A 27,633-nucleotide genomic window follows, 5' to 3' on the forward strand; every position below is an offset into this window, starting at 1 on the left:
TTAAAACTGAGGGAAAAAGAAAATAACAAAAACCAACCAACAAACAAACAACCCCAAAACAAAACAACACAGAAAACAACCCAGCAAACCAACAACACACATACAAAGGAAACTGCCGAGAGGATGAGGCTGACAAAGACCCGTCGTCTAGCTTATAGATCATTAGGTTTGAACATGTAGAGTATGGCCCCAGCACATGCTTCTAAAGAATGAAATGTTGCCACCTACACTGCAGCTGCCATGGTTGGAGACACCAGTGAATGTCTAAACATTGTCTCAATCTTTAAAATTCTGCTTAGCTTCTATCAGACGCACATCGTCTTAACTTTTAAATTTTCAGTGTGGGTTTTTCCTTAATATATATAATATATATATATATATATTTTATATAATATATCAAAGTTTAGAGTATAGATTTAAAAAAATTATTCAACAGCTTTCTGATCTGAGGCATTCCTTCCTAAATATCCGGGTAGAACTCAGAGCCGTGGTCCATGCTCTGCAACATCGGCTTCTGATCAAGAGACGACATCCTGCTCAGCATTTCGGCTGACAGTGCGTAACTATTGCCTGACTTCTCTTCGAACCAACTATCTAGTGCTCTCTTGCAATCAAAGTTGGCAATGGGTGGCCCGTTCACGGCAATTGTCAAAAGATCACTGAGCTGCTCCAGCGTGAGTCGGGAGCGGTGGTTTTTGCGCACTCTTTGCAGGGCGGTGCGCCCCTTCTCACAGCAGGCTGATGAGGTGGGAAGGACCTTGAGGATCTGAACTATTTTATTTAGGAGGGGGAATCTCTGTTTGTATTTACAAATGTGACTGAGCAAGTCTTTAAAACCATTTTTGGTATAATAATCCACCTTGAGTTCTCGCCACTCCATCAGCAGACTCCCTCGGGTGTCCATCCCCTCTCTGCAAACCTCTCTGGAAAATGATGGGACCGTCTCCAGGTGTTCATATATTTGTACCATATCCTCCTTCCCATAGCTCATGAGCTCATCAGTGCTTCTGGGCCAAGCTGCAAGATCAAATACCTGGCAGGCCTTCACAAATGTCCTGCTACGGGAATCAAACCTTTGGGCTAGGATCACCTGGGTCTTCTGGCAGATCTTTTCTCTGATCGACTGGAATTTGGCTTCAGCCACCCGTAGGTTTTTCACAGCAATGCCATTAAAGCTTTCACGGAAGTTTTCCTCAAATTCCTGTAAGTACTCCCCAGGCGAGTCTGCTAGCCGGCTGATCTCCTGGATGGCCTCCTCTATTTTATCGTCCACCTGTGACACAAGAAGGTACTCCCCTTGGAAGACGTAGGCAAGGCGTGACAGCACAGCAATCACATCCAGCAGGAAGTAGATGAGTTTAATCGACTGGTAGTCCATCAAGAACTGCAGGAGGGCCAAGGCAATGGCGGAAGCATCCGCCCGTTGGGTCTGTCCACTGACGTCTTTGAGGTGGGCCACAACCTCAAGATAGTCCTTGATTAGAGCATTGAGCACATTCTGCTCCCCAATGATCCACTTCACTGCTCGAATGTCTCCCAGGAACTCAGTCTCCTCACACAGAGTGGCAGCAGTGACCCTCAACTCGCACATGAGTCGGGGAGAGTAACGATAGAAACTGAGCAGTTGCTTCAAATTGTTTTCCAGCTCCTCCAGGCACGGCAGTTCCTTCCCACTGATAGCATCCAAAATTTCCAAGTGAGGCCTGTGCACCATAAAGGGCAGGCAGAGAAGCCAGGGCAAGGTCTTTCTGATTGTCATGAACAAGTTGGCTCTCAGGCTAGCAGTAATATTAGCACCATCAACTCCCAAGCCAATAGTTGGCTTCTCATCCTGCAGTCGTATTCCCAGGCTGGAAAAAGCTCTGTCTAACGCTTGGAGGTAACTATCTGTTGTAGAAAAGCCCAGTTCCTGAAGAGACAGGAATTCAGTTGCCGGAGGCCCATCACTGCTTGTGTACTGTACATAAACCGCAACTGTGTCTGCAAGCAAGTCATCGCTCTGCCCATCCAGAATGATGCTGAGGAAGGGAGACTGTCGGATGCGTTCAACCAGGTCCTCTCGAAGAGCCTGGGCGATATGGTGGATTAGGATTTGGCAGTCTCCCTCATTCATATATTGATCCACCACCTTGAGTTCACACTTTCTCAGTAGTTCTGCCAGAGGCCGAAAGTCATAGTAGGGCCTTCCCTCCAGGGCCAAGTGGTAGGCTGTATTGAAGAGCAGGGTCATATTTCGGCACATCTCTTCTGTCTTCTCTGGGTGCATCCTGAGCTTGTAAAGCTGCAGGCACTTCTTGTGGAGGTTGCTCTGGCTGTGAAGCTTTATTGTGTGTATCTTGAACTGCTTTGAGCCAATGATGAAGGCTGAAGTCCGAGAGGATTGCACTGTGTACTGCCTACAAACGTGGCACCACATTTCATTCAATGTTGGAGAGTACCGCAGAAACCAAAACTTTTTAAGCCACTCTTGCTTGAACCGCCGTATCCTTCGGCCCGTTGCAGAAGACATCTTGGAAGGTTCGTCTGTAGCAGCAATCATGTCATTGGACACCGATTCATCCGCAGAATCCACCTCTTGGTCATCGTCCTCCATGATGGTGGGAACTGAGATGATGCTTTCTGAAGCTGTAAGAAGAAAAAAGAAAAAAAATATGGTATTTACAAAGTTGCTGAGCTAGAGAAGGATCCTACTGGTGACAGTAGAGCATTGCTTGACAAGCTGGCCACAACCTGCCCTCTCCTGCCCACAAGGCACTATGGGTAGAATTGGAATAATGGCTTTGAAGAGAAAATAAAGCAATGTTTCTTGCATATGAACTTTGTCTCCAACATGCCACAATGGACAGCAAGAGAGGACACTACATCCTGGCCATTTGCACAATACACAATGTGACACAAATATTCCATTTGGTGAAGGCTCCTGGCTGCTTGACAGCATGTTCCTGGAGGAAATGAAACATCTTCAGAAAGGGACACATGGTTGTGTTAAGGCAGTGGAGCAAACAGAGAGGGCTTTCCAACAAGGAACACAGCAGGACATAATTTCATACACAAAGAGCGCACATTTCAGTGTTACCACAGTCATTCAGACTTTCTTGGTAGCATGTGAGGCACTGTGGAGGGGCTTCCGCTGAAAGAGAATGCATCAAAAATACAGAAAACAAACTGTCTGCAATGGAATGTCTTTTTTATTGGCAGTGCATTATCAGTTACAATGGCAACAAAGAGAACAAGTTGTCATACAGAGTCTTTCCCAGACAGTGTTTTCCACTGTGATCATGGCTGTGTCAGTTCCTGACCCACCCGGCCACAAAACCTGACAATAAACCTTCCACAGAACCACATGTTCACCTGAATACTCAGAGCAAAATGCTTTAGATGGGTACACAGCACACAGGCATCTCACTACTCTCCTTAGGCAGGGTCTGGAGAATGCCGTTACTCGGCAAGGCTTACCTGTGGGGTCCGAGAACTCTTGGAGCTCAGGTACCTGGGGCGGTAGCACGGGTGGCTCAGGTAACTTCCCAGATCTCAGCATGTCTAACTCGGCCTGCAGCTCCCGGATCTTCTTCTTCAGCCGTATGCAGTTGGGGCAGAAGGAGGTGGTGGGGATTTCATGGGAGTCACCTTGTGCAGAAGCCAGTGACAGCTCAGTTGGGCTGTCTGCTTTGAGTGACAGGGGTTCTTCTTCCTCATCTTCAAGGATGCCCACATCTTTGGCTAAGCTGAAAGAGGAACCATGGGGGAGCTTCCATTCCCCCTCACTCCGGATTCTGCTGAGGTTCAGGGAGCCATCCTGCATGGCACTGCCACACCTCTCAAAGATGTCTTCAGCCTGGTATTTAGATGCTTTTCTAATGGAATGCGGCGTACTCGTTGCTAACTGGTTCTCTTCAAATTTGGCGGACTCCAAGGAAGCCTCCAGGACATCCTTGAAGATGAGGTCAATCTTTTTTTTCTTTGTTTGTGAATGGGATTCCACCTCATCACAGCTGCGCTTGTAGGGACTCTTCCCTTGCTTTAATGGGGTGAGCTGGAGTGGCCCCCTTGCATCTTCTTGATTTTCCACATTCTTTTCTGACTTTTCCCTCTGCAACTTTTTATCTCCTGGAAAGGAAAATGAGGGGTGGGGATTATCACCGGGAACCGAGCAACATCCCTCAATCTAAAACTCAAACAAAAAAAGAACCAAAATGCAGGCTGTATCCCTGCAGGTCTGCACATCATGTTACAAACCAGGGAACTGACACAACTCAATGGAAACCAAGGCTCACGAGAGGAGGAGCCCTGCTAATGGGCACGTCAGCAAAAACAGAGGTAGTCCTGGGTAGCCACAGCGGAGTAGGACCCTCACATTTTTAAGAGAAGAGAAACTACAGGCAGCTTGTTTAACCTAAAGATATAACCAACCTACAATGTGAATGACTATGAGGTGATTGATTGATCACAGTGGAACCTAATGCCCAGAGCCCAAGCGCCGTTTCGGCTGGCTGGAAGACCTGCCTGTGCCTGTTTTGACTTGGTAAAAGGTATCAGGTTTACAGCAGTGCAGTGAGAGATTTGGACCGTTTCATGACAACCCCAGCGTCTGTGCACAACACAGCACAAAGTTTCAAGCCCCTTTACTCTCCTTCAGTTTGGAGGCTGCTCCAAGTAAAAGCAACTTGCACTCTTAAACCCCAAGGTACTCATTGTTAACTGAGCTACAATGGGTGAAAGCCCTCGAAGGATGGGACATCTAGCTTGTCCCGGTGGAGTCTAAGAGTGTGGCCATTCAGTGATTAAAAAAAGAAAAACAATAACAAAAGCAACCTCATACAAATTATTAATTGCTTAAAATAAAGGGAAGAGCCAGATTTCCTTACCTGGAAATTCAAAAGACGATAGGTTTGGCTCAATTTCCATCATTCTTCTATCTTGTAAATAACTTCAAGCATTGATGGCTTCCCAAACAAGACGCTGCTTTATGCTGATTTTTGGTTTTGTTTGCTTTTAAAGTGCATTCATGCTTTCATAAGAGTTATGGAGCAAAAGCTACCTCTAAGGAGAGTAATGCTAAGAATGCAGAAAAGATGCAAGACTCAGAACAGCTAGAGTAAGGCACCGTAAAAAAAGGCTGGCCCAAATGGCAGTGGGTTTTGATGTTGGCTGGCAACCCTAGCCACTTCTTGAGTGAATCCATAACAACAGATCTCATTGTCAACAAATTGCCAAGAATTTCTATGGGCAAAGTTTTGAGTCTCTGTCCTAATATTTCCCCTGTTATGCACTATAACGACTACTGGCAGAAGTGGGAATTTAGAGAATGGATTCTTCTTCTTCTTTGGTTGTTTTTGCCCCCAACTGAGTGGTTCACCTCTATGGAGAAGCTAGAAATGACAAGACAGTCCCTCAAATTATTGGTCTCAACTCCATTGACGAGGTGGGTCAGAAACAAAAGCTAGACACCATGTTATTCTTCTGTGAGTTAATAAATCATGCCACTTCACTCGACAGGCTCCTCTGCAGGGAATTTGAAACCTTTTAAATAGAAAGTGACTCAACAGATTTAGGTGCCGCTCCCTGACTGCCTCCCAGTGCCCTCCGAGCTGAGGTCGTGTTGCCTTGCAAATCTAGCAATAGTCCAAGGGAGGCTCCTTGTTACAATGTCTCCGCGCTGCTTTTGCGAATGCAGGCTGAGCCCAGTTTGCTGCAGGATGAGTTCACCAAGACGCCAGGGGGTTCCTAGGATGACCTCTGCAGCCACGTGGGATTCTCCCTGAGCGTGCAGTAGTCTCTGGTGGGTCCTGAGGAGCCCAGAGGCAGATCTTCACCACATTCATGGCACAGAGCAGGCTGTGAGTTACCATTTCAGCTGACAAAAAACATGACACCACCACTAAAGGCATGTCTGTATGGCAGGGCAATCGTTCGTGGCCTTGATGTCCCTCTAGAGCAGCTGCTCCAAGGGCATAGTCTTTCTCTTGCTGTACTTTCAGAAAGGGCTAAGCCATCTGGACAACTAATGTGTGCATGGGATGCACCGGCATCACTGCAGTCTGTACCTAATCACTCAGTAATGTTTATTAACATAAAAAAGCACATTCATGCCAATGTTAATTCAGAAGTGGGAATTGCCCAAGTACAGTCATCAAGATTTAACACTGCAAGTGCATAATAACTCCAAGGTGATGGAGGATAACCAGCTTTTTCAGGACATCTTGTCCACCCCATGATTAAAGAGGAGACACCTTTTACCAAGTCAAGGCAGCAACAGCAGCTGTGTAATAATATACATGGGAATCTTGATTAGAAAGTTATATTTAGTGTGGCTGCTCCTCTGAGGCCCTGCCATTCTGTGGCCAAGCCTGGAAAGAAATGCCCCTAATTAACTTCAGGTCTCAGTATTGTGTAGATGAACAGATGCATTAAGAATTTTTGCCTTCCTCTAAAGCTTCCTGTATTGCTGACATTACACTGACCTAAAGAACCGCTGGGTTTGTTCCAGCACAGCTACTCTTAAGATAACAATTTTTATCCAGGGAAGAATCAGTCTGACAAGTACAAAGCCTCCTGTACGTTGTACGCTAAGGAGTCTCTAGCTGATGTCGCGCTGATCCCAAATTATCTTTCTGAAGAAAGAGGAGATAAATTAGGCGAGGAAAATGGACATACAAACACACCGAGGAAATCTCTCTTTCATATGCACACAAAACCAGCCAGAGCTCCCTCAAACAGGCTGCTCACAGGAGCCAGAGAAAGCAGTATGTTCAGAAGAAAAACCTAATGCCTGTCTGTGGGACCACCAGCCTGGCAATCTTCAGGCCAGGGAGTCTCGTGACAGAGAAGCTCTGTGATCCCTGGGCTTTGCATCAGGCCCTTGCAGCACACCCACGATATGACACGACACAACACGACACAACACGACATGACACAACACGGCACAAATCTTTCTTTTATGATCTCCATGACAGCGGTTATATTCTTCTTCTTGTACATCCATCCATCCATGTCATGCAGAGTTCTCACCCAGAGGTGCTCTGCTTCCAGAAATGCAGCTCTCCTCTCACAGCCTGGGCATCACCTACTTCACCCACCACACTCGGTCCAACAAGTGTGGCAGCCCAAGGGCATCGGGGGAGAGGGTGGAAAGGGAGGGGACTCACCGCTTGTGAGATTTCTGTTGATGGTCTCCTGGGACATACAATGCAACCGCTTCATGTAATCCTCACTGTACCAGACCCGCAGCTTCTCCCCAGGGTGGATGTCACGGCAGGCACGGAAGTAAATCCTCTCGCTGTGCTGGAAGGCCATCAGGTTCTGCTCCCTCTCCTCCCGAGAGATGATCACGTACCTGAGGGCAAGGTGACAAGGCAGGCATGAAACACAAACGTTTCTCCTGTGCCTGCCCTTGCACCAGAATGACAAGCATGAGGAAGCCAGAATGACCTTCAGAGAGAGACATCAACACAGCCAGACTGGAAAGCATGGAGCTGTAAGTAATGGTGTGCAAATTGCCAGAGGTACAGGACAAAGAGCATGGACATCCAGGGAACACTAAGACAGTGGGTCCATTTCTGCTGTGGAAGGAATGACAGCAATGTGCATCCATTCTGAAGGACTATCTCTGCCAGTAATGGTGACACAAACACTCATGGGCACAACTCTTTTTGCCTAGAGATGGAAACAAGGATTTCTGGATTCCCCACCATCACTTCACATTCCAGGGCCTCCTCGTTTATTCTCAGGAGCATCCAGAGTGTGGCAGGGTCCCTCCGTCTGTCTCTTTCCCGAAACCACCATCCTTCTTTTTAGCATAAATCAGATTGCCTTGCTTCTCTCCTCTCAGACAAGCACAAGTGAGATAATCAGGGCAGAAACAGGGACATCTAATGTGCATGGGGGTATTATATGGTTGTCCAAAAGGAAACTAAGGACTGGAAGGTTTTGCACTTTGGCTTTCAGCAGGGTGTGACATAAAAATACAAACAGACCTGCATGTCTCAGGAAAGCCCAGCACCATGTTGTGGGGATCTCATGGCAGTGCTGACAGAACGACTGCTTTCTGAGCACGGGGTTCATTTTCCCAGTTTAAAACAGCTAAATTTCAGCTCAACAGAAATGCATTAATTCACAATCCAAACAACTGTCCTTCTGTGCAACCTGGAAAGACAGAGATCTATAGCTAGGATGGTATCATTTGCTCGCACACTCCCTGTGCTCTTGCTAGAGGACATGGAAAAGGTTTTGTAATACTGGTTCCAGCTGCCACCAACATGAGCTTGTCACACCCACCCAGGACCAGGAGGAGTCCCTGTCACAGTATGTACAGACCCGAGAGCAGATATGAAGAGTTCGCAGCTAAAAGCTTTTTCTTCTCCTGTGCCATTTGCCTCTAGTATTCAGCACTCCCTGCCACAGCAACATTAATGAAGATGAGCTGCATATGGCTCCTCTGACATCTGCTGCCACTAGGCCTTGCCTAACATTCCCTTTTAGTTCATGAGTATTTCTTCATCTTAAGAAATCTGTCAGTTTTTCCCTGAATGCTCTCCCCTTCTCCAGCCATGTGCATGCACAGATAAAAGCCCACCCACATGTGACCTCACTAACCCACACTTCTAAGGCCACAATCTTGGTGAAATTCCCTGCAAAACACAGAAAACAAGTCTGCAGTGGCTCAGACGGCCCATAGCTCCAGCAATTCTGGTTTTAATGTTAAGCAACTCTGCATCTGCCTGCACTAAGCTGTATTTTTCCTAACGTGTGCTAACCAGCATGTTCCACAATCTTCAGTAATTATTTAAACAGCAGGCTCTGGCATTGCCAAAATTAGCAAAACATTGGCTTTTGTTAACCCTTATTCTACTTTTGATCACAAAACAAAAGAACTTTTAAATGATCATTTTGTGTATTTGAGAAGGAATGGAAGCCTGGACGAGCGTGGTAGGAAGGAGGTCCTGGAACAGCAAACAGCTAGTGCTGCCAGGCTGTCACTTCTGGGTGTAAGTGATCACTCCACAAAATGTGTATCAGACATTCAGTCACGAAAGACACAACCCCTGAGATAAAGCAATATGCTGTGGTCTGTCTGATGCCCAGCAGCACAGGACATCCTAGAAGATGCTCACCCCAGTCCAAACAAATGCTTGGATGCTTCCTAGCGCCAGTTAAGGAGAGCCCCTGTGGCCACTCTCCACCCTGCTGCCCAAACATCAGCTGGAACAATGATGAGATCTGGCTGCCCCTGCCAAGGAGCCCAGTTAACTGCAGAGATTTATCACCCCCCAAGTCACTCATAGCCTCTTAACACAATATACAGGACTCTCACCCCCACAGCCAGAGGCCCTGACGAATTCATGGGCCAGCAACAGTACTGTCCAGTGCATCCACCAACTGCATTTGACAGTGAGATTTAGAAAATTCTCTAAACCACAGTTTTGTGTGGGAAGGGAAAGCCTGGTTAACTATTCCCACCAGGGCTCACTTTAATTACATAGTATTTTATTAAACATAAGCATGCTTTTCCTGTTTGCTCTGCTGCCTGTAAACCCTTCCAAGTTCCTGCCTGAGACTGTCCTTGAGCTCTGCGTGGCAGGGAGCGGGGAGGAGAGCGCAGGCTGGAGGGTGCGAGCTGCAGCACTGCTGCAGCCATGCAACACCCTGCAGCCCTGCCACTCTCTGCTGACCTTCAACACGCTGCAGCCCTGCAATACGGCTGCAGCCCTGCAGCATGCTGCTCGCTCGCTCCCATCCAGCCTCCTGCAGCATCCAGCGCTGCTGATCTCGCCAAGAGTTATGAAGAAAGCCCTTAACAGACAGTTGTGGAATAACACAGTCACAAACACTTTCCTTACAGCTGGTGGTTTATGCTCTGAGAGGAAGTTTACATCTGTGATACTTCCCTGAGGTAACGTAAATGGGGATGAGATCATCAACACAAATGAACCGCTTTCAAACCAGCACTGCCCAGCCACAGCTTCAAGGGCAGAAATGACACAGGTTATGAAGGACTGTGTAAACCCCAAATTCCACCTGTTGGTCTAAGACACCTCATGCTGCTGCACACCACAGGTTAGAGGCAGGTGCTCTCGCAAGGACAGAGTCAGTCTCTCCACAGAAGAGCAGCCTGCTTGGGGAGGCAGGGGCACAAACTGCCAGCCGAGAAGGGAGACTGTACAAGTCTGCCTTCCTGAGTAACCCTTCCTGCAAAGGCTGGGAAAGCAGCCAGTCCCCCTGTTGATGCCAAACACTCAAGCTGAGCTGAGGCAAGGCAGCCACCTCCGTTCAGATGCTGAAGACAGGCACAGCTAGGCTGGCACAGCAAGGCTGTCACAAGTCCTGCACACAGACAGGCACGGCCCTGCTTGCACAGCAGGCTTCCCAGGGACCGCCATCCCCTGAGGAACAGCAGGGTTAGGACCACCTTTGGGGCAGAGCCAGCCACCCAGAGCCGCTCCTGTTCTTGCAGACAGGCACTGCCATCAGTGGCAAATAGGACATTTCATGACCTGCTTGGTCCCTGGGATGAGCCAGGCTCAAGAACTCCCCAGACTCTGCCCAGGCTACTCAGGACTTGCTGTTGCACCAATGGAGACCATTTATGACACATCTGCAGTTATTGGGGCTTAGATCAACCCCTTGCATAGGCACGGCTCCTTGTTCCACAGGGCCACCTTTCTCATAGCCTTTCTAGCTAGCAGCAAAAAAACATCCTTGTCTCCCTTTCTTCTAAGCCACAGCCCACTCAGGACACCAAATTGCTAAGTTTTGGAAAAAACATCACGGTATTTTTTGGCAGCCAGGACCACTCCTCCCCAGGAGGTGAACGGAGCAGCCAGGAAAGACAATAGGGAGGAAGGAGAGCCCCACAGCTGGTGGATCAGGTTTATGTCACTCCTCCTGCCCACCCTCAGATTTGCCCCATGCCTCCCCGCTGCCCCTGGGGGTGCTCCACTGATGCCCCGCCAGGGCAGAGCACCGCAGGGAAAAGGCCGCTGGCTCCCCCAAATCCAAGTCAGGCGCAGAGGCAAGGCAGGAGATCCCGTGCCAGAGAGCCGCCACTAGCCCAGGCAGATGCCACGGGGTGCCATATCCACAAACCCTGCCCCAGCTCCCCAACACCCAGTGCCTCCAGGAGACCTCGCATCTGTGACAGGCTTGTTACCAGTTCAGCCAAAAATTCTCTGAGAGAAACAAATGACTCAACAACAACTGTGTTAAGAGTTATATATTTATTGTATTCTTAACAAAAATACTTTTTAAGATAATTTTTCGGCATGTGCAGGACATGGAGATACTGGGGTTGAACACAGCAGTTTGCCTTGACAGAAGCACTTACTTCAACAGCCAGTTAACATGATGGGTGCAAGAGGAAGCATCCTTTGTGAGCCAGTACAGAAAAACCACTCCACTGAGGGGCCTACACAGGGCAGGAGATACGGCCGCAGATCTGGGCCAATCTGTAATAGTTCACAGAGGAAACTGGGAGACATTAGGTGGTTAATAGTGCAAGGTCTGTTCTCCTGACCAGAGCCCAGCCTTTGGGGGTTTGCATTGAAGGCTGCGCATCCTGTGTCAGGACAACGGGGTTCTCTCTCTAAATGCATCTATCTGGGCAAACTGATGGCAGCAACAAGGGCAACTCCCTCCAGTGCCCAGCATCCATGGGAGTCTTCTCCTCTGCAGACCTGAGGGTTCCTGGAATAGATCCACCCAGACATCAGAGGAGCTAATCCTATCAGTACATCCATGGGAGAACATCAGTAGGGACCAAATATTATAAAAATATAAAATACTATTTCTGGTATATAGCAGCAGTACTGTATTGACTCAGAAAGCCTTTAAAACATATCACCATTTTTTCAGTTCTCTGTGATTCACAAATTAGATCAACTTCTACCAGATTTCCCAAGCTTCCCTTCAACTGAAGGGAGACCGTGGCTTTTGCAGAATACAAATCTAACAATAGAAGTAAAATGACATTCTCATAAAAAGGTGAGCAAGTACTGCCCTGGTCTTGCACCAGCACTACGAGGAACATATTCTGAATGAAACCAGTGTGGTCATTCCTCAGAAAGTTTTTTCTCCTTGCCAGACCTCTACTTCCTTGCTCAAGGGCCTTTTACCACATCACTGAAAATAAATTACTTGAATAAGAATTACAGAACAATTAAAAAGAAAAAAGGGAAAGCACATCAGGAACGCCTGACACAGCAGACATACAGTGAGCTTTCCAGAAGAGAAGCTAGTGCACTATACTTTCAAAGGACAGGCCAGATAGATTAAAGAAGATCCTTCAAGATCACATAAACCAAGCTATCTTTATGCTATACTGCGCTGTGTTCAATTCCCGCTGAAGTATATACAACTTTTTGGCCAAGTCTGTAGCCCGGACATGGCATGATGACAGGCATTCATATTAACTTGAGTATTTTGCTGTAACCCACCTCCACATGCAACGGAACAGCCCAGAGAGCAGCAGCGTGCTATCTGTGCATTGGCCCTTTTCCCTGCTGAAGAATGACATGATAATGGTCCAGATTTTTCCAGAGATGGGGGCAGCATGCTAAGTGCAGATGTGCAAATCAAGCAAAAGACAGACATATCGTAAAATAGCTGCCATGTGTATGTTATCACCACCTGAGGCAACACTATTAAAGCAGAGTTTCAGAATCAGGGTTGTACATGGAAAGCTTCTGCAGCATTAAAGCAATTCAAACATTACAACACAGTTCTTTCTTGTGTCTGTATGTGGAAAGAAAGCAGTACAAAACCACTATGTCTAGGATTTTAACCTATATAGATGTGAATTTAGATTGTAAACTCTTCACGATAGGAGAACACAGTACAGATCCCACGCTCAATACCACTGAGTAAGTGCAAAGTGACTGTACTGGACCTGACAGAGTTACAGTGATACAAAACCAAACTGTTCCCAAGGTAAGAAGGCCCTATATTTTTCCTTGTTTCTGTGCAGTCTCACATTTTGAAGAGGGCGAGGTGGTTCAAAACTGAACATTATAACATGCAAGAAAATAATATAATACAATTCTCTTTAAATGTTGTCATATTAAGAAGTAACCGTATTTTAACAGCAATTGTGAAGGATAGGTAGGGGTTTCAGACTCGAGCAGCCGAAGATTAAACTCTTTGTGCATGTGATACTGCTGGATCAAGGCAAGTGCCATAGCAGCCCTTCTTAGAGTCTAAAACCACACAGTGCTCAGATCTGTCCTGAGCATCAGCCCTTCCTCCCTTCCCTGTGCAAGCTCTGCTTTTACATCACTCTTCCCAAACCTGTGTGAGAGTCACCGCGAGCCCAGGACTGCCCATTATTGCTGAACATAAGATAAAAACAATGAGCCACTAAAGTCTTCAGAGTCATAAGGATGTATTTATGCACAATGCATATACTAATTTGCAGGAAGATGACAGGAAGGCAGTAGCTGGGTAAATTTGTGGGTTGATTGCAACGGGAGCTCTGTAGTACAGTGTCTCGGTAAATAAGATTTCACAGGCATGGGAAGAGAGCAAGATAATGCTTCCTATTGCATCTCTTAGCTTACAGAGCATGCAAAGCATGGGGAAGACAGTGCAAATTCCTAATCTCTATTAATAGAAAGATGTTCTACATCCCAAGCTCTGTAAGATTTGAGATTCCTCTTTGCCACTGCAGATGGCCAGCCCTACTATTCAGCTGCCATAGTTCATACTGGTCTGTTAGCTAGCAAAGGGATGGACGGGTTAGGGCGTCTGTTGACCTGCCCTGCAGAGTACTGATACACATGGAGATGCCATGTGAGCATGCAGCAGCTCAGGAAGGGGCACCCTTCTTTATAGGAAGCAGGTTAAAAATGGTGCTTTCTCTTTCGTGACCTGGTAGTCCGTGCAGGAGGAGTCTGTTTTGGTGGGTTTTGGTTAGACTCTGCAATGGGCTCAGGGGGCTGTTTTGAGCAAGCTGCTTGCAGAAGAGACCCCTGCATGACACTAGGATCCTGTATCCTATGGAAAGCCTGGACCCCATCACGGATTTCTGACAGAGTCTGGCACATCTGGCTGACCTGGCTGGTGAGGTCAGCCATCCTCTGACTGATGACATGCATGCTGTCTGCCATGTCCCTGTGAATGGCCACCAGCTCCTTGCAGAACTGCCTGAACAGGTCTGTTTGCTGCACGTGGGAATGGAGAAGCTGGCGATCGAAGCTGGAGAGGGGTGGGCTCCTTGTGCGGGGATGCGGGGGTCTGCAGGACGAGGTGGTGCGTGGGGATGGACGGCGCAGTTCCTGCCTTTGGCTGGTAGCTTCTGAGTGCTCTGATGAGGATGAAGTGTGGAAGAAGGAGGGCCCAGAGAGCTGGCTGCCTCCTGCACTGGCCCTCTGCAGCGCTGAGAAGCGGTGTGCCCGAGAAGTGCCTGGCATCTCTTCATCTTCGTCAGCTTAAACAGAAGAGAAATCATGAATTATTAACATGAAATCCTTTACAACTCTGACTTGTGTTTCATGGTATCTCAAAGCACATGGAAAAAGGGTTTTTCCCTCCTCTGAGTCTGCCAGTTGAGACAAGCCTGTAGCTCCTGATACATCACTCAACATGCACGTGCAGCAACATCAGAATATGAGTGACAAGTTTAGCCGTGAGAGGCCTGAAGAGCAGGCAAACTCAGTCAGCGCAGGAGGGGTCCAAGCTGCCATGGTATCGTGTACACAGCATTGTTCATTACTAGAAGATGAATTAATTTCAGAGAGTAGCAATGACTCTCCTTCCCCAAAACCACAACTAGCTAGAACACTCCAACGTTTTGGAGGGACAAAGGCTTCCCGTCTTTGGTTCAGTCTCAGAACACCCTGACACATTTGGTTCCTCATGCCAAAACCCTGCTCCCATGTCATTTCTTACACCCTCCACACTGAGAAAAGCATAGACACAGTCTTTGCTGCTTGCAAGGTCTATACTGCAAGGCAACTACATGGCTTGGCATCACTAAGAGAACCAGGCACTCAGGCATAGCAGCAACAGGATCCTATATTAATCAAGCATGTACACTCGATACAAAACCAAAACCAAAGCAAAACTCACTGTAAAAGTTCTCATTAGTCTGATATATATCTAGTGATGTGCCAGTTCACAGGTACAGGCACATCAAGTGTCAGAAGGGATGATACTTCACATGTTGCTGCTGCCTGCTATCTCCTTGCACAAGCTATATTCATTTTACCTCTGAACTAGCACAACTGGCTTCCAAGATAAATGCAAAGAATGATCAAGTCCCACTTTGTCAGTTCTTGAAGATTTTTGTCCTTGTCTTCCCACTAACACTACTTCAGATACAAGATAAGACCTATGAAGCAATAGTTGGCTCACTTCCGAAGAAGTTATCCCCTTTTTCTCTCCTTGGTATCCCTAAAAGCTCACAGACCAAGTTGTACATCCATAGAAGAAAACCGTATGTACACAACTGAGGAAAGAACCTGCAAAAAAGTAGCTTGTGGTTTAGCACTGGAAGGTGTCTGTGAGTTGTGGTGTAAGACGATTAACTGAGAAAGCACGAAAAGTAGTTATTTAAAAAACAGTGAAGAAGGGAATAATTATCATCTACTTTTTTCACAGCACTTGTGCTGAGCCTTCAGACCACTAGTGAGAAACCATCAGTAGCCTGGCCTCAGAGGATAAACACCAGTGATCACTAAGCCCCCTCAACAGTCCTCTTGGAAGACGGATACCATGCAGTGATCCATTAGTGACTGACACATGGCTCTCAGCTTGACAGCATTGCTGCTTTTATTGGGGTGCATGCAAGATGAAGAACTCCTAATCCTTTACAAACACTTCTTCACAGACTGGAGGTAGTTGCACTTCAACTACAGACATTCCCTCACTTGTAGGCTTAGTTCAGTCTTGGGACTCATTAGGAAAGTGGAATCTGAACAATGTCTACCCTTAGAAGACAGTATGGAAAAGGACTAGATAAACAGATGAAGATGATCTTAACTTGCAAACAGCTTTTCCACAATTCATCTCAATATCCTATGCTCACCAGAGCAGGCTACCTTGAAACCCAACACAGCAGTAGGACCTGGTTTGACAAGCAATCCAGCATCTCACAAAACACACAATGCTCTTCTGGTGTCAAATTGAGATAGGCAAGCATAAGACAAAGAGGTGTTAAGGCAGCGATACTTACAGCTTGTTGACGGGCTGTCAACCACGTCCAGTTCCGCTCTCTGGAAGCCGTGCATCTGGTGTGATGAATGCAGCGTCGACTCGATGGCTCTCTCGTGGGCAGTCAGGACAATGGCCGAGGGCCGCCCCGTGCTGCCGGGGCTGGAGAGGGACCTCTGCATGAATGCCAGTTTGTCCTTGGTCCTTCTCTTCATGTCGTCCCATCTGTGCTTAATGTCTTTGACAGATCTGGGGACTTGGCTGACTGATGTGATTTGCCTGGCTATGCCTTCCCAGATCTTGTCCCTGTCAGCATGGGACAGACGCATTGTCTGCCTCCCAAACAGCATGGCTTCATTTCGGGTCACCTCAGTGACCAGAATGTCCAGTTCTTCTTTGGAAAACTTGGGCTTCCTCTTTCGTTCAGCCATGTTCCTTGGGTTGAACATCCCACAGAGCACAATTGGGTAAAAGGAATTCAGCGCAAAGCATGCCTATGCATCCAACCTCTTGGCCAGTGTGACACTGGGGCAGAGGAGTTCGGTGGGATCCAGCTCCCCCCACCCGCAACAACCTCTCAGTTTTCCTCAATTGCACCAGGAAAAGGCAGCCTTTTTGTTTTTAAGAGACAATTTTCAAGCTTAAGAAAAAAAACCAGCAAGTAGTGTGCGGAAGCCTTCTTGGCTTTACAGTTAAAATGAAATTTTACACTTCATCTGATGCCCTGACTTACGTATGAGAATTTCAGTACAGCCTCACATCACTTGCTGCAGCTTGTGCACAGAAAAAAGCTTGAGAACTCGCAGTCACGTTGATGAATTAGCTTCTAAGGTGACATTGCTCGAAAAAGGGTTCTTGAGGAAATTCAGAGGCCTGAAACATATCTTATTGTTCTGCCTAGCACAAAATGCAATGGAAACTTTTACACCACCCTTTCTGTTAAAACTTGCAGGATGCCATGCAGAGGCTACATCCAATTGGATATTTTCAAGGGAGGGAGATTTCAACCAGACTCATGGGCAACTTCTGCAAATCTTTTTTCCTAAGAAAAAGTCTTTTCTTCAGCACAAGGGGTAATGTGCGTCCAGTGTTTGCTTCACAGCAAGCTTGTTTTACCCAGAAATGGTTGCCATTTCCTATTGTTCTCAAAAGGAATGAGGCCACCCACTTGCTTTTCCTGGCGAGGCTTCGCTGTCACTGCTGCTGACAGGAGCCTGCTCCCAGTTTCTGATGTTTCAAATAAAAAACTCACAGCCTCAGCCCATTGAGAAGAAGAGGCAGCCATCCTGAGAACAAGCAGCTTTGTTCGAAGAGGGGTGTGTGTGTATGTGTTTATTTTTCCAGACATAGCCAAAGGAAACTTCAAAAATAAACAAAACTTTAGTCCTAAACAGGGCTTTTCACTGAGGGGGGGGGGAACAAACAAGGCAGTAGGTCTACTCAACAGGGAAAGAGAAAAACTGCGTGAACATCCAGTTTTTCACATAAACACAGTGCGATTGCGGGCAGGGGAATAATCTGCAGCCTGGGCAATGGACACCTGCGTACAAGCACGCAGAACAGCACAGAAGAGATCAGAGGCCACAGAGGAGCAGAACTCCTGTGAAAACTTAGTGTATGCCTTGATTTGCACTATAGCAGAGTGAAATGCCATAACAGTTATTCTAGTGCTACATTTTACAAAAACCTGCTTTTACACGTCTTCAAACAATTAAAAACATGGATGTTGGAAACTTTTTTAAAAAGGTCAACCTTTTTGGTGCCCATGTCATGTAGTGCTTAATATTTTAAAGGAAGCTCTCAGGTAGAAGTCTACATCAGCATGGAGTTATGGTAGAGAACACAATACTCATCTGAGGCAGAAGACTTCAGTGTTAATATAAACCACCCCAAAAATCTGGCACTACAGCCTAGAATTAAGATTTAAAAAGGATATTAAGATGTAACGTAGAGGAAATAAGACATCTTAATGGTTAGGACACCTAAGAACTGTAACTGAAGTGACTCTGTGGGAGGGAAAACCTATTGCCTTCCCAATGTGTTAGTTTTCTTTCTGCTTATGGTCCCAAATTAAATGAAACCAAAGATGTTATCAACTAGTAATACTAGCATTAAAGTTAGCATCTTTGCAATGTTAGGGGAACAAACTCTGGCTGGGATAGCTCAGACATTCCTCTTTTAAAGAACTACATTTAATGCTCATCTGAATGGCCTGTCTCTCAGAGGCAGACTTTAGTCACCTCAAAACACTTTCTGAAAAGCTGGTATAAGTAAAGGCCTCAGCATTATTCCCCCCTGCCCCACGTTTGCGATGTCCCTGCTGGCACCTCTCAGTTGCTGCCGCAGCCCAGCAGAAGAGACATGGTTTGGGGTGCTCTCATGTGAAAGGTGCTTGTGGGCTGCAGACTAAGAAAAACCTACAGAAAGACAGTGTGACCCTTGTCTGATGTCATTCCAGTTTCTCCTTAATGCTGTTACACTGCTGTTTAATCAATCTCCCTGACACTGCTGCCCTCCATTGGGGTGTCAGAAGCTGTTAACTTTGGTCAAAGCTGGAAGAACCAGGAGGAAATGCTGCTCAAATCCAGGCCACATACAGCTAAGTGCATAGATGCATTTCACTGGGACAAACATACATGTATCCCCGAGTTCCTCTTTTGGTGAAGCTTCATTTGTGGCTGGATAGAAGGAGCATTTAGGGAAGATGGTAATGAAATGATGAAGAGCCAGCAAAGCACTTGCTACACTGACCTGAGTCTAAAAAAAAAAAAACAACCACCCAAACTTAAAAGGAAAAAGGAGTTCTCCCAGCTGAACACTGGAAGGAGGGAAAAGGCTACATGGAATATTGAGAAAGGGAACATTTACGGTTTGATTTTTACCACATTCAGCAAAACAGGACGTCATGTATATTCTATGCAGGTACCCTGGACTGCACAGTACCATCAGTACCTCCGTGTGGTGGAAACAAACCTCCACTGAGAAGCTGCTCTAGTAAAAAGGAGTAACAGTATTTTGCCAAGTGACCCCGGGTAGAGGTGAGCTTGCAGAGCAGAAGTCTCTCCAGAGCTGCTCAGAGACACCACGGGGTCAGGAAACCTGCGCCCCTTCTTTGTTGAAGCCACAGCTGCTGTCACCAGCTAAGCTGCACCGATGGGAAATTGGAGCCCTTTTTCCAGTACACAGGACAAACTGTGGCAGATCTGGATATAGAGATTTTAAGGTTTCTCCTCATTTGCTCCAGCATGACTTGGGTCAAAACTATTTAAGATAACTTAAGTATTCCAACAGCAAACTCACCATGCAAAGAGTAATGAGTTCTGGCCAGTTTTAATCACGAATTCAATTAATGTTAGGTTCCCAGCAGGCACATTAACTTCCTCCTTATAAAAATGCAGACAGTATTACTGTCAGAGATCTTCTTCTCCTCATGCATTTCCTCTAGCACGCAGGATGCCTGTAGGAGCAGCCACTGATATTTGGAAGTTCCTCTCTGGGGATGCTGTGTGGGTTTTAGCAAGCCCCAGAGGAGCCACTGCTGTAGGTCTGAGAATTCATATCTCAGCCCAGGTCAATCTGAAAGTGCAAGACCGTACAGCTACTTCTTTAAAAACAAACGTGACATTGTAAACTATGTGAACAGTGGGCACTTAATGATCATCCCACAAAGATATCAGCTGACTCCACTTTTCTTAGCCTCTAAGAAGCAAGCATATAACCACTTCAGACCCTGGGGAAATTTTTTTTATAGGGATCACAGTCCTGAAGTACTTTAGGATCCCTTTGCTCTGCAAAATTTTGGTCTGTACTGAATAAGAACATTTGTTCCACTTGCTGCAAGGTAACAGAGAACTGTTTATAAAGTTCAACGAAATGACTTGTACATATGCTGGAGGCTTTCACTCCCTCTGAACACATGGGCAGCCACAGTAACTCTGATGGTTTTTGGCTTTTTTTTTTTTAGGTTGTTTGGGTTTTTTTTTTCTTAGTTTTTGTTTTCAAAAGGTCTTGTAAAGTTGAAACACCAGCTCAGTACTTAAAAGATCTACTGATATAAGTTGGTTCTCCTTTGAGGAGGATATTGGAATGCCTGACCAGAACTCCCTTCCAAGCTGCATTATTGTATGAAGATAAATTGCAGGCATCTCCATTATAAGGAGACACAGGAAGACATACAAACAGTCTTGCTCCCCGTGACTCTTTGTTATCATGTCTGGAGAGGAAAGGGGGCAGAGAGGATGGCAGAGGAAAAAAAGTTATGAAGTCTTGCACCAGCCTTTTCACATGGGCTGAGGGAAAGGATTAATTTGAACTGTGCCAAAAGCCTGAGAACTCACGTACTCACATGTAAGAAGGGACACAGACTACAAATGCCAAAACTAGCCTGGAAACCCCACACATGAGGCACTTCACTTCAACAATTCCGTCGGGCACCACCAGTTTGCTGGTGGTTCCTATCCTGCATCTCAGCGTGGGCCAAGTGATATACACACAGAGGGATTTTTCCTGAACTTTCTGAATTACCTTCATTTTTTGTTCAGATCCTTGAGAATTTCCTCAAACATAACCAGGAACAACAACTGATTCTGTGCAATCTTTCAGAAGCCCCAAGAACTCCCATTAGCAGCAGTTTATGGTTTGCGCCTGAGAAAGCACCAATTTCACTTAAGGTTTGCTATGATCCATGGTAATCAATCACCCTGAGCTCTCAGATAAATTAAAAAAGAGGAAGAGGTTTGCAAACACCTCTGCAGGTCAAAGCCATGGAGTTTCATAAAGCACTGGAAACAACAGCGCTCTGCTCCGGACAGAGATGAAAAGTACATTATCCCTGTGCCAATAGCCAACTTAGGAGAACATGCTCCCAGCATCAGGAGTTTGTCTTGACTGACTGACAAGGCAAAGGGCAAGAGGATGTCACCACTGCCATGCCATCTGCTACGCTTTGTACTCCTTCCTCCTTGTCAGCCACTGCCCTGGGTAAACAGCCACTTGAAATTAAACCAGCAAGTGCTGCAGTGTACACATTGTCCTCAGTGGGAACATGAAAATGGACTTGGATGTGGTAGTCAAACAACAAAAATAATAGCCAGATCTACAAGAAGAGAGGAGTCAGCCCAAGCTGCCCTCCCCATGCCATACCCACCTACCCAGAGGGTGAGTAGATCTGCTTTGCAAAGAACTCCATCTGTGAGTGATGGCAAAGAGCACCATCTGAAAAACAAAAAGAGCGCTGTCTACAGCGTCCTGCAAGTGCAGGTTCCCTGAGTCATCTCAGTGACAGGCAATGTCCTAGCACAGGATATCAAGTGCACCTCTGTTTGAAAGCTGCTAACGAACGAATCCAAGTCTTTTTGAGGACTACCGTCTCCATTTGAACTGTCAGTCAGATTCTACATAATACTGCTATTAGAAGCAATTTTCAAGAGTAAAAACAGAAAGATCAGTAAGACTGGTATAGCCTGCACAGGTCCTTTGATACATCCTTCCCCACAAGTCACAAGCATTGCCTTTCCACAAAACTGTAACCTCCTCGCCTTTCATGGCTGTACAGAATGGCCTAGACCAAACCCATCTCAAGACTTACCCACAGCAAATACAAGTTTAGGCAAGAACATTCTTTTCTTTGGTGCTGGGACCATAAGTAGTGCCCATTTAAATTCAGATATCAAACCTACATTTATGGCACTAGGAAGAAGAGTTCATCATAAGATTTTTGCTTTCCAAAACTGTGGTTTTGCCCAGTTCCACTGTCATCCAGATCACATAAACATCCAGACCTAAGCAGAAAAATCTTACTCCGATTTTTCAACTTTGCAGTTTTTACTTCAAGACATATGTCCCTGCACCTACCTGTCCACTGTACCACTGCTTCTTTTTGGAATATCAACTCCAGCCTCAGCTCAGGTCTAGCATTTTCTCTCATTCAGTAGCGAACAACTGTAACAGCTGGAATTCTTACCGAAAAATGAGATCCTTTGCTGAACTTTATGAACAGTAAGTGTCAGAACAGCTGCTATCCATGTGAAGACTCAAACGAAGCAAAAGTTGTGCAACCAGCTTTGACCAGCTACGTCAGCCTTGCATCTAACTATACTTCATGCTCTCTCTTCCCTTAGTGAGTGACAACTCAAAATCCTAGGCAACCAGGCCAATGAACTGGTTAATTCCCACGCTGCTTCGCTCTGGTATGAAATGCCTCCTTGACGACAACTGCTTCCAAAATTCTCACCTGAAAGTAGGACTGGTCCTAATGTGGGATGGGCCACATTATGCAGCCATGTCCCATTCTGGTGACTCACCATACGCACCAGGCACTTCAGTGCTTTGCCTCCACCTCAGTAGTCTGCAAGAGTGACCTATATTTTGCACACACATGCCAATACTTGAAGCATCGTATCAATGGCTGAACATGCTCCCTTCCTGCTGCAGTTAACCAGCCAGAGCCAGCCACACTCCCGTTCAGTACTGACTGGTATTTGGGTTCTGCTCCACTGAGTCCCAGGGCCGGCAGAGGGAGCGCAAGCCCATTCACAATTTCTGCATTTGGAGCTGCAGCAACTGACTTCATGTTTCTCCTAACACAATAAAGCTGACACAACCAATGGCAGCCACCTCAGACAACCATTTCAAGTGAAGCCCAAAAAGGTGAAAAAAAAAAAAAAGCACCTCTTTCAATGCCTGTTAAATGGGAAAGGACAAAAAACTCCAAACAAAATAAGATGTTAACTTTGGGATAACACAAAGCATTTTGCAAATATCTGAACATAAAGGAAAAAAAAAATCAGGGAGTGAGATCTGTCAGTGTTTGTAAGAGTGGATAAATAGGATCATCTTTATAATTTGTCCTCATTCCAGAAAACAGCCATCCTCCAGACACACATCCTTGTTTTAGTTCCTTTCATTGAATCAGACTCCAAAGGATTCTCTTCACAATAAATACTGAAAGAGCACAAGCACACCCTTTACAGAAGGGATTGTGGCATTTTGGTTTGTTTTTCTGTCACACAAAGTAACAAGGAGTGTTTGATGGCCTCTCTCTGGAAGACAAGAGCCCCAAAAGGGAAGGCAGAAGAGAACTGGACTCACCTCATCCAGTTTGCTTTGGTTTCATCTGTCCCATTGATGGATTTGTAGCGGTTGTTCTTATCAACAATCTGTGGAACAAGAGAAGGGATGCAGCAGATCAGCTAGCTGGTCCAGACAGGAGGTCTATGAATCTCAAATCACCACTTCAGTTCCAGCCTTAAGTCAGGACATGAAACTCTATGCAATGAATCTCAGTTCTCCTAGTACTACAGGCTGCTGCCCAGAATACATGTATGGAGGTGACTCTGCACTGACTAGGAAGCATTTTCCTATGTAGAAGTATCTGTAACACAGAACCGTGGATGCAGTGGACAAAACTGCTAACACTCGTGAGATGTAAAAGATTAGCTAGCTTCTCTTTCAGGACAGGGCTGAGACACACATTTATTTTACAGACAGAAAAGTGTGAGCAGCATTTTCTATCAACAGCTCTCAATTTTTTTCCCACCTATAACTCAAGTCTTCCATGTCATTTTTCCTAATAATTAATATCTATTGATCTACTGACATCTCTATATCATAGGCTAAGGCCCGTAGTACTGGGGTAAAAAATACGGGTTTTGGTACTGGAGTCTGCACACGGATCAGCTCCTGATGGACTGGATCTCCTCTTTCCTGGCTTCTTGGGCTACCTGTTCTGCTCAAGCAGGCTGGGACAGAGTGCTGCAGGCCCCTGAAAGAGCTTTGCAATCTCTAGATACAGTCCTTCCTCTGTCTTCAAAGTGACAACCAGAGCAGAGAAAGGTACTGGAGGAGCCCTCGAGGTTGAGTAGGGAATGAAAGAACATGGCGAGAGGGAGAGGAGAAGCAAGCTCTGCTTCCCCTAGCTGTGAAATTAACTGAGATGCCATGACACCTGGTCTCCTTTCACATATCTATACCTTTAAGCCACTGATTATTATGGCAGGTCAGAGTTTGACTACTGCAAAGGAACTTAAGAGAAGGGGAAAGACACAGCTAAGGCCTGCAAGTCCCCCAGCTCTGAGCTGCATGGCTGAGGCTTTGCTTCGTTGAGGAGACACATCACTCACCAGCCACGAGAAGAATCCTGCGGACTTGTCCTGGCTAGAGATCTGCCCCTCGTACGGCCCGAAGATGTGACCTTTGGGGATCACCTCGTTCATACAGCGCACGTCGTTCTCACCGTTGGGCTCCTTCACCACCTCCATTCCAGGTGGAATGGTCAGCGCTGCCCGGTCAGGGATGCCAACGGGTACTGGGGTGTCAGACACGAACACTGGGGGGCCATGGTTCGGGCACTCATCTACGAAGTACTCCTGGCAGGACTCACAGACTGTGGGTGAGAGGGAAGCAGGGGTTAGGCTGGGCAGACGTGATGCCCATACAAGCTCACACAGCTCGTAGGACACACAGCACTCAGGACAGCATGCCTCAGCTCCTCCTCCTCCTCCCCCAGCCTGGCCGAGCCCCTTCTCCAAAGCTTCCACACACGCAGATGCTTCACTGCCTGCTCACTTGCTTTCACCACGTCTCTCAACATGGGCTCTGTCCCAACCCACAGCTGCCCAACTAACATCTGTGCTTGTGCAAGCCCTGGTGCCCTACACAGATTCACCACCAACACCTACATGCACAGGGAAAGGCGCCATCACTGTCTGCAGAGACAGAGGCTGGGGGCCCTTGCACATCCCCGGGGTAGCAGAGGTGCCCCCTAGCCACAAGGTTTGATGCGGCATACACCAGAGGGGAACTGAAACAAATGTCCCCAAAAACAAATACCCTCGTCAAACAGCCCTCATTCTGTGCTTTGGAGAGATAGAGCATCACCAGGCACTTGCCCTGTGGCCAGACAGGGATTCAGGACTACAGTTTGGTATTTTGTAGGTATGCCAACGTTACTGGCACCAGCTTTCTTTCCCAGAGTATGAGGGAAGGGAAAGATTTAGCATCCATGTAATGCTCCCTTTGCAGTTTCTGAATTCAAGCTTTTAACTCTTGGGATTTTTTCCATGTGTATTTTCTTGTTTCCAGCGCAGTTCTGACCAACCTCCCTACCATTGCACAGCCCCATGATGGACAAACTACTTTGTTCAACAGCTTCCCTAAGAAATGTGCCAATCTTTTCAGAAGAGCACACACATCCCAAACCATCAGGATGTCAACTAAGAAAGACCAAAGTCTACACCAGCTGCGGCATTGCTTTTCCCTCACTCACAAGACACTTACACCAGAAATCCACTTGCTGAAAGCTCTTGGTCATGATCAAATCCCGTTTCCCTTTCAGTTTCCTGGGCTCCACCTCCATGGATGGTGGGTCAGGCCTTCCAGAGCTGGGGAGAGAACAACGGAAAGATGACATTAACCTACCAAGATGTTGGAACTGCACACAGAAAGGAACAGAGGCAACAGGGTCTGAAAAACTGTCTAAGTTCCCATACCTGTAGCAGAGAAATGGTTCAACCTGCCATCCACCCTGCCAAAAGGTGGTACCTGAGATGGCTTAAGACTAAAGCCTACAGCAGCTTCTGGCTTCAGCTAGAGCATCTCCATGCATGGCACACACCTGGCACATCCCACAACAGGCAGGAGAGTGGCCAAGATGAATCCCACCCGCAGAGAGGCAGCACCGCTCTGCTGCAGCCCGGGTAATGTGCTGCTCAGAGGCACAGGACAACTCTCAACGCACACAGCACCGCGAGGCCTGATGTGAACCACCACACCCAGCAGACGTGCCTAGCATGTGAATTAGTTGACGATCCCTGTCATATACCTCAAGGCAAACCTCACAAGGGAGGGTTTTAATAACTTTGATAGGTTCATATGCATCCCTCAAAACCAACTTGAAGCTGTGGTGGGAAGTGGAGAGAAGAGGGTTAAAGCACATCAAACTGAAGCTCGGCTGCATACCAAGGCTGTCCATACTCCTGTTCCCGGCGTGGAGAGCAAGCCTCTGTTTTTATCGTCACCATCTCCCCTAGGGAAGCCTGGGTCTGGATCAAACAGTCCTTCAAGTTTTCACTCATGTTCTGAAAAAAAATGAAGGAAGGGAGGAGAAAAATGAGCGGACAGGAAATCACAACCTTCTTCCCCCAGGAACCACAGCCTTCCTCCCCCAGCTCAGGACAGAGGCAGTAGACCAGGCTCCTCCCAGCACCAAGAGTCGCCATCAGATGCTGGGGCACCTACACATGCACACAGCTGGAAACTCCTTCTCAAGCCAGGGAGGAAATAGCATTTCAGTCGCAGGTCAGGACAAGAGTGTGAGACACCACAAAGCAACCTGAGGCACAGGGAATCTGAAGTATGCTCCACAGCGCACATTAAAATTGTTGCGTGTGGAATTTAAGACTGATGGGTGGGATGCATTATGGGAACATGGAGCACCACTACCTCAAAGCAGGTCTTTAGGGACAGAAGGACAACAAAGAGGAATGCAGGTCGTATCAGGAAACAGGATCTGTCTACAAATATAATATATGCAGTCTCCATCTGGGAACAACGCACAGTGTACTACACCCCGGCAGATGGAGCTTTCCGTGTGCTTCGCACACCTACGACAAATAGGTAAGTGCCTACAGCACCCTGCAGGACTCCACCAAAATTGCATAAGTCATGCTCTCAACCTTCCTGTCCTTTGTGATGACCAGAACTGAGCTACCACCACCCTTCTGGCACACAAGCCACTGCAATGAGAATGCTTCTTCCTCAACTCAACACAAGAGCCAGGAACCACTTAACGATGTCTAAGGACAGCAAGCTCCAAAATGTAACACTTGCCTCCTCCTCCCATCGTGGGATGGTGGAAGAAAAAATATTGATACGGTGAGTGATGACAATTCAGAACTGGTTTAATTAAGATTTTTGGAACAACCACTAAGCTTCAGAGCAACCCAGCTTGGGCCAGGAATAAAGCAGAGCAACTCATCTCTTGACTGCATTCGTCTTTAAGACTTCCTCCAAGGCACCATACCAAATGGGCCAGGCTTCACAGCTGCTCTCCCCAAAGTCCCCTGTGATCCCCTTTCCACGTCTGCTGCCACACGGCACACTCTGTGATGCTGCATGCGGCAGTGCCCAACTCAATGGCCTCAGCAGCTGAGCAGACTCCTCTCAGGGAGCTGGTGGAAGAGCCTGTCCCCATTGCAACTCGGCGCTGGACATCCAGAAATTTGTGTTCTGAGGTTACAAACCCATGAAGACAGGAATTTTCTTATTCCACATGTGCTTGTACGGGACTGAGCACCATGTAAGTCTGGTCTGCACTTGTGCGCTGTTTACAGAAAGAAGGAACGCTATTCCCAGTCTCTGTGGCTCCTCTTTGTGCCGAGGGACAAATGATTAATTTTGCCAGCCCAACTTATCACATGTCAGTGTGCAGCCTGAAAGAACTTTATCAAACCTGTATCAAGAAAGCACTAGTTAATATTCATATAGTGCTCTGAG

General features: G+C 46.8%; 1 protein-coding gene across 1 annotated transcript; it reads right to left on the minus strand.

The window, feature by feature from the left end:
- Positions 1 to 460: 460 nt before the first annotated feature.
- Positions 461 to 26,213, minus strand: PRDM11 (PR/SET domain 11; the record flags this gene model as incomplete). The annotated part of the gene is made up of 7 exons (XM_080345681.1): positions 461 to 2,625; positions 3,457 to 4,107; positions 7,146 to 7,333; positions 23,230 to 23,297; positions 24,261 to 24,523; positions 25,417 to 25,520; positions 26,098 to 26,213. 7 exons carry the CDS (start codon positions 26,211 to 26,213, stop codon positions 461 to 463), a joined length of 3,555 nt encoding a protein of 1,184 aa, XP_080201807.1.
- Between the last annotated feature and the right edge of the window lie 1,420 nt (positions 26,214 to 27,633).

Source organism: Nesoenas mayeri, assembly GCF_963082525.1.
Source record: "Nesoenas mayeri genome assembly, chromosome: 5".
NCBI classification, from domain to species: domain Eukaryota; kingdom Metazoa; phylum Chordata; class Aves; order Columbiformes; family Columbidae; genus Nesoenas; species Nesoenas mayeri.